General features: G+C 42.3%; 1 protein-coding gene across 1 annotated transcript in view; it reads left to right on the forward strand.

The window, feature by feature from the left end:
• Positions 1–4,268, forward strand: part of LOC109479135 — a 22,355-nt gene extending 18,087 nt beyond the window's left edge. Inside the window, exons 11-12 of the mRNA XM_019781003.1 lie at positions 2,847–3,008; positions 3,812–4,268. Coding sequence (XP_019636562.1) covers positions 2,847–3,008; positions 3,812–4,123 — 474 coding nt within the window. The 3' untranslated portion in view covers positions 4,124–4,268. The remainder of the gene's footprint in view (positions 1–2,846; positions 3,009–3,811) is intronic.
• Positions 4,269–8,210: the final 3,942 nt, after the last annotated feature.

Here is an 8,210-nt window from a genome sequence, read left to right on the forward strand (position 1 = left end):
AATCCCTGTGTCACTCTGGATCTGATCTTTCCACCTCTTGGGTGGTCTTCCCGGGGTCTAGGGTTTTGGAAGTCCTTTGGAAGTCCTAAAGCTTAAGCATCTTTGAAATTGACGCGAAACATGTGGGACCGCCCGAACTTGCCTTGTGCTCCCCATTAATCTCCAAGCAGATCTCTTTCGGTGGCAAGACAGTATCCATTAGCCAGAGAAGGTCGCCGGTCACCGGTGGGGGTAGCCGAAAAAAACGGTCTTATATAAAAAGCGACACAACCTCCCCCACAACCTCTGCTTGGAGAGTACTCTCCATGGCGTTTGGCGTAGGAACGCTATTTGATAATTTGACCTCTTGTAATTTGTATCAAGATAGAGGGATTTTTTTAGCAAAATCAATTCCTTGTAAAAGCGAGGTTTGGGCTCTCCAACATTCAGTTATTCTAAAGAAGTTGTCGGAATGCCCACCCTCATTTTAATGTCTGCGTCACGTTGTCGACGAGCCTCGCCCGACTTGAACAAAGTTTTAAAAATAGTACGTGCTTCGAGCGAGCTTCGCGCAATACTCGGAAGAGGGTCATCCGAGTAATGCGCGAAGCTGTCGCGAGGGTCGACCGTATTCAGCGACCATCGTCCGATTTTTGAGGACGAAGAACGGTTGACAAGCTCGAGGGATAGGATGTACGTCCGAATGTCGGTCGACACTCGGCCGCACAGGGGCGAACTATGCGTAAGGGCGAGCTGGAAACGAGCTCTGCGACCTCAACAATTGCCGGCGACTAGTCGCTGATGTTAAGAACACGTTTCGCGTGTCAGCGAGCTTCGGCCGACTCAAAAAAATCGCCGGCATCCCGAAAACTCGAGTGATGCTCCACGGAACATCGGGCGTACTACGGCCGTAAATGTCGTTTAGAGCTCGCCGACTAGTCGGCCGATCGATTCACGCGCAATGTGAGGGCCCCATAACCACGAATTCAAGACGTCAACTAATGACTTTTACCAACCGCTTTGTGTAGGTTCACGATTGGAGCTAGCTCCATGGAGCTAATTAGTGCAGATCCTATTGACCACATGACCTTGCTCCCGACCTACTCCTAACTCTCCTAACCATAATCGAGGGAGTTGGAGAGGGGTTCGGCTATGTGTGACAGGAGCTGAAGATGTTTAAAGCTGTTTTTACTTGCATCTCATTCCAGAAAGAAAGTGGTCCAGCGTTTACAGTACCCATACGGAGACGACTGTATACTCTCCACGGAAGAGTTTGATTCCCTGTACGGAGGTTCCTACTCCTTCTTGAGTTGTCAGAAAACGTGTCTGCAGAGAGCGATCCTCGACAAGTGTGAGTGCACAGACGAGCTGGTGACCGGGAGCAACTCTGGGATCTGCAGCGTCCTGAACAGCACACAGGTCAGGCATTCAAGCACTAGTGTTAAATCCCTGTCACACATTTAGAATATTCCGCCGGACACCAGTCAACCAAAGTTGGATGAAGCTCGGGGCAGTCTGACCAGATTTAGACCATGCCTACCTTTCCATACGAATCGAATTCGTGTTACATTTCACTCAGATTAAGTGGCAACAAATCCCCGACCTACTCCCGAACACCAGCCAACCAGCTGCCAACCCAACAACTCATTTTGAAACATTCGGCTGGCGTAGCCCAACAGTGGCCAACCCGACCCAACCTTACTATGGTTTGGGGTAGTGTTCGGGAAGCCGGATTTGTCTGTGTGACAGGGCTTTGACGATGCATTAAACCCAACATGTTGATTTGTTCATATACTAGTACGTAAATTTCTAACATTTATGGTTGTATATAGTGTCAGACGTCTAGTGAGAAAACTAATGTTTCCAGTTTCACTTTCAACTTGTTCGTATTGTTCTTATTCCAGGAGCGATGCAGACGGAGCCAACGCCAGCTGTTTGACGACGACAAGATAAGATGTAACTGCAAACAGAGTTGTAGGGTAAGACTCCTTTGTATATTTTCTTTCACACAGCCAGGAATGTCTCTTACCTTGCTTACTGGTTGTGTTAAAGAAAATCCTAGTATTATATATTCTACCAACCTGATGAAACTATTTTCCAAAGACTTGTTAGCGTGGCTAGGGTCGTTGACTCAGAATCTAAAGGTTCTGGGTTCGAATGCTTGAATTCTCTCTACAGCGTCACCTGGCGGGAGAGAGAAGTAATTCCAGTCATTTGAGCCGTTGAGAAGGTGGCTATTAAAAAACGTTGTGAACAAACAGCTACACTATCCTAAGTCATTATCAAAAAGAAATTTATCCTATAACGTACGTCCAGCGCAAAGATAGGTTTCCGCACATTTGTAGTCAGCATAACTTCAGAACGCCTTTATGGATTGTGATGGTATCTGGTATGCTGGTAGGTCTTAGCTATAGGAAGCCAAAGTTCAAGGTCAAATATGGGCCTCCTGGTGGCTGACCTTGGTACTGCAGCAGAACTTCCGGGAAAACAGATGTGCTGGGTGGCAGGGAAAACAGATGTGCGGGGTGGACGCAGCGCCTGCCCGGTTTGATTAATGAGGTTCTCCCTCGGGAAAAGCCTACATGACCATATCCAGGCCAAAGGTGCTACTGTGTGATTGAAACCAAAAACCTGTGTTATTTTGTTCTGTACTGTATTGTACTGTGTAAAACGTTTAGAAAAACTCATATATTTCATGGAGGTATGAGATCTCCGAATTCTTGTTAAGGAATTAATTTACCACTTGTATGGCACTACGTGCACGTAATGCAACTTGTACATATATGATTCCGTCAGTAGGGGATCATATGTGTTTTTTTCAGTGCTCTCTGTTTCTATTATAACATATATACGATATTACCTCTCAGGACGAAGTCTACAACATCTGGATGTCATCATCAACATGGCCGTCGGATAACTACCTGCCGTACGTGCTGCAGAACATCCACAGTCGCACCCGGGCCAAGAACCTGCCCCGGACTGCTGAGGAGGTCAAACAGAACCTAGTTCGTCTTCACGTGTATTTCCAGGTAAATCTACAAGTCAAATCATAACAAGTTCAGTTTAAGTTTGTTTATCTTACCAGAAGGATACACTCAGGCTAGTTGACCTGTTTTTCAGGCAGTTCTGGGACGATAAAAATACACAATCAATACGAGAAAACAATGCACAATAATAACAATATAGTATAACGCACAATGATAACTATGCAACAGTGCTCAGGAAATGTTTTTTCCAATTACTAGTAAAATTGTTTTTTGAAGCCATTAAAGTTGTGGGTTTTCTTTGTTCTTTGCTGAGATGATTCCACAACACTAGACGCTGGTACGTATACTGCAGGCTCCCATTAATGTTTTCCTGTGGAATATCCAGCATGTAAGGATCCTAATGTACTATTTGGTTTACAGCTGACCGCGTTCGTCAGTTCAACACAGAGGGTGACATCCATTTACACATTTCTGACAAGATTTCATTCAGCTCAGACGTCCGATATACTACTAGTAGTATTTTAGACTTAGATTATCGGGACTTTCAAATTGCCTCGTTCTTTTGATCTTTTGTTCTTCTGCCTGCCTTTTTGTAGCAATTAAAGCGCTAATTATAACCTACTTTGTCTGGAAAAACCCGCGGAATAGCCACTTAAAACAATATAAAGACTTGTGCTTTATTTTGACCCGTGTATTTGGAGATACTAATAAAATACGCCAATCTCTCTCACAAAACACTTTTTTGTTTCCAACAGACCTAATCAGGCACATAGTCCATTGGTTTTCTTTACTTTTTTATGTAGTGGAGTTATGGTGAGTCTTCATGGTTTTCTTTTTTTTTTCAGGAGCTTACTTTTGAGGAGATCCGGGAACACGAGGGGTATCTCTTTGAAGAACTCCTGAGCGGCATCGGCGGTCTGCTGGGTCTGTACATCGGGATATCAGTCATCACCGTCTTTGAAGTCCTGCAGTTTGGCTGCGAGATTCTCCGAGCTCTTTTCCGAAAATGGAGGAGGAGCAAAGTGGCCGACCGGGTCAAGAAGAAGACAGTTGCCAAAGACGAGGACTACCATCCTTCCGCCATATTTTATGACGTAGGAGACAAACCTATGGCGTATACCGAACCCTACCGGCCTACAAAAGAATACTTTCTGTGAAGAAGAAAAAAACTTTCAATGAAAATATGTCTTTGACCAAAAAGTTATATATGGCATTCTGCTGAAAACAATTGAAATATCAAATACCGCACCCCTGAGGAATTGTGTGTTATTGAGCAGTATAGCATTGTCATTGGTAGAGTTTTTGAACAAACCGAAGACAGCAAGACTAATGGCCATGGCCTTCTTAACCTTAAGTTGACAATGACTGTCATTGATGTAGTCATTGTCGCAACATCTAAAATGTGTGTAAATGGAGAATCTTCCAAATATTTGCATACTTCTGTCAACATTCCTCCGATCCGCAAGTAAATCATCGTCTGCCTGAGATGGTCTTTATCCTACGCTATAAAATATGCTAATAAAGAAAAGCACCGTTAGTTGCAGTATTACCTTGAAATCAGTCATTAACATCTAGCAGGATACGATTGGTATATTGCTATAGAGAGGTTGATATTCGATTGATTAAAGAATTGACTATCCCAACTTGTATGTAGCATGCTTGATATTTCGATGAAGGTTAGACATCCAGGTAATACGATACGCCAAAAAGCAGTTACTCAAGCAACTGGATATCAAAATCATATCCAGTTGCTTGAGTAACTGCTTTTTGGCGCATGCTTGATATTGTATGTTATATTTGTGGTATGCTTGTCCAGCGTGTAGTTATAAAACAACGAGGCATATGGAAATGGGAAACATATACATGTGGGATATTTCAACAAGACGTTGTACATCCTGGCGTATACTGTATACGGGCATGGTATGTATTACATAGTGCAGTCCGTAGTGTTTTATGCAATAAGTGTGTAAACTTGTCCCGTGAACTCCTGATTTTTATCTTGCTAATCAAATACATCAAAGCCAGAAGCTAACTGTAATATGCATCATGTATTGCCCATGATATCTGCATCCATTTTGTATCATGAGCTACTATCTCGTAATATCTAACATATTGTGAAGAGCCCCGTGATACAATTGTTAATAAAGTCTGTATATCTGATCATTGTAACCGTTGCCTTGATGAATGAATGAGTCATCTAAAGTCATGGTGGGAACCGATATGGGACATGACGTGTTTTACGGAGGGAGGTTTTGGGGCGTTTGTTATTACCTTTGCCAAGAAGATTTATGTTTTCAGTAGCGTTTGTTTGTTTGTGTGTGTGTGTGTGTGTGTGTGTGTGTGTGTGTGTGTGTGTGTGTGTGTGTGTGTGTGTGTGTGTGTGTGTGTGTGTGTGTGTGTGTGAGGTTTAGCACGGTAACTCAAAAAGCTTTTGATAGGTGGGTAGGCCTTTATGAGACCTACTAACGGTTAAATTTTGGTCCCCCTGGCGGCTTTCCTACGTACTGCAGCGGAAGTTCCGGTTTTGATATCTCATGATCTAGACATGTATAGGGTCACGAATTTTAATGGTAGATAGCTCTTGGGCTAGGGAAGAAGTGACATTAGTTTGGGTCTCCTAGCAGCTTGTTTTGGAACTGCAGAAAAAATTTGGTTTCTTGAAAAAAATTGGCTTGTTGAAAAAATATGTAAGGGAGAATCTCAAGAATCGGCTGACGGATTGCCATGATTTTCAATACGTAGGTAGCTTAAGTGATGCTTGACACAATCAGATCACAATTATGCAAATCTGAAGCTAATTTAGATAATTAATGAGATATTTCTATAAATCTGCTGTATTCCATAATAGGCCTAGGGAACACTTGTGACATATATAATTGGGAACGTTACATCAGAATATATAGTTAACGTTATGTAAATCAAGGCCTAACTTGCATGATAAATGGCAAGTCGCTGTAATTCTAATGGCAATGGCAAGTCGCTGTAATTTCATTTCCAAAATCATATCCAGTTGCTTGAGTAACTGCTTTTTGGCGTATCGTATTACCTGGATGCCTAACCTTCATCGACGTAAGGCTGTCGTTGATTATAGAATGATTATTATGATCAATTGATATAATCCCTAATGGAAATGAAATGAAATCTTATTTTCATAATCAATGGGAAGAAGAAAAATTTCGTCATTCGGAATGGTTAACGAGAAGTGCAAGAAAATGGAAATTCGTAGATGACCTTAATCTAACAGAAAGCCGGAAAATCACCATGACATCCCATCTCCAAACTGATCTCGACAATCTCGATTCTTGGACAAAAAGACAGAAAATGAAACTGAACCCTAAGAAATGTAAAGTAATGCACGTTTTCTTTACAAAAGTCACACCGATACCACCACCACTATCCATCGCCGGCGAAACACTGAACGAAGTAAAAGTTGTTAACGGTTACTCGGCCTATTCGTGCAAGCGGACCTTGGCTGGGAAACACATGCTGACCACGTAGTGAAGTCCGGTAACAGAAAACTGTTCCTGCTCCGACAGCTACGACGCCTCGGCCTCTCTCCGGACGATTTACTCACTTGTTATAAGACATTTGTCAGACCAGCTTGTGAGTATGCTGCTCCAGCATGGCAACCGGGACTCATAACGAAACAACGAGCAAGGATCGAGACCATCCAGAAAAGGGCTTGTCGGACAATATTGGGCCCCGCCTACACTTCCTACCCAGAGGCATGCACACTACTCACCTGCCGACCCTAGAGAACCGCCGCCGCCAGCTGTGCTACAACTTCGCTACACGACTGCTGCATTCAGAGACTTTTAGAGACTGGTTACCCCCATACCGTAGCGAGATCAGTGCCAAACAACAAGATCATCACATCTACTTGACTCTATGTTAAAGCACGTACGAACAGATACCAAAAAAGTCCTATCCCATATATGACAACCCTCCTGAACGAGCTTGACACATAAGTCAACACTGTGTACTTTACAATATGACCCCCTTGTTTATAATTACTTAGTATAAATCCTATATGATTAATAGAAATATTTCTAAAGATTTTAATAATTTGATATAGCACACGAATGTCCATCTTTTAACCAACGCATTGGACCAATTTTAATATACATTGTACACTTCGACTGTACATAAAGTGTAGTTGTAATTTTCAATTTTTAACCTTTAGTAATATTTGTTATAAGTCTATGATAATGTATGTAATATACTATGTACTGTCACCATAATTCAGTCTTAGGACTGCAAGTGTACATGTGACATGTGTGGTGGAAATTTCAAATAAACCATTCTTATTCTTATTATTAACATCATTTGGCGAGGGTATGAGGTGGTAGAATCTTGTTATTATTATTGTTATTGTTTAGAAGGTCAGGTCAAAAGAAGGTCAGGTCAAAAGAATTTATTCCACCCCCACAAACACACACAACACACTAAAAATAGGGTATTTTTTTCCTCGTTTGGACCCCCTTTCTCGAGGGAAATCTTTCAGAACTGGACCAATGATCTTGCAAGATGGTGCTGACGACGGCCACGACGAAAGTATGGAGGAACCAGCTGAATCACAAGGTGTTGGCTTTTGAAAATAATGGTAGGAGTTGAAAATGAAAAGGGCAGTTAGATCATGCTTTCACGATGCACACCATTGCGGCTACAGGTTCCTCCCTGGCACCATTCAAGAGGCAAAAAGGAAAAAGGAAAGCTGGAGTCGCATTTGAAACGGGGTCTGCTCGACATGTTCTCGGCATAGACGCCGGCCTTTACGGCTCCCTGTCGGGGCGCTGAGGCGGCTTCTATTTAAAATTGCAAAATTGCATAATAAATAGATAGTAAAATTGCACTGTATTCCGTAAAATTGCACTGTATACTAATACAATTGTACTGTATTCCGTAAAATGTATACTAGAAAATATGTATACTGTATACTAGAAAACTTGCACTGTATTCCGTAAAATTGCACTGTATACTCTGGCACCCCTGAACTCTAACACTCTAACATATTTTCGAGATCATAGCGCCCGGGAAGCAAATTATAATCGGGACAAGGTGCTCGTTCTGCATAAGCAGTACAGGAGTGCCATCTTGCGGGATATGTCTGAAAAACAGGCTGCAGCAATGGTATGGCCGCAGCTAAATGCAGCCATTTCCCCTCAAAATGCTCACAAAAATGGCTCTAACATCACTAAATAAGAATTCAATATACGTAATTGAACAATAAATAGTAATATACGT

This window comes from Branchiostoma belcheri, unplaced genomic scaffold (genome assembly GCF_001625305.1).
Source record: "Branchiostoma belcheri isolate BF01 breed outbred unplaced genomic scaffold, Haploidv18h27 scaffold47, whole genome shotgun sequence".
Lineage (NCBI taxonomy): Eukaryota > Metazoa > Chordata > Leptocardii > Amphioxiformes > Branchiostomatidae > Branchiostoma > Branchiostoma belcheri.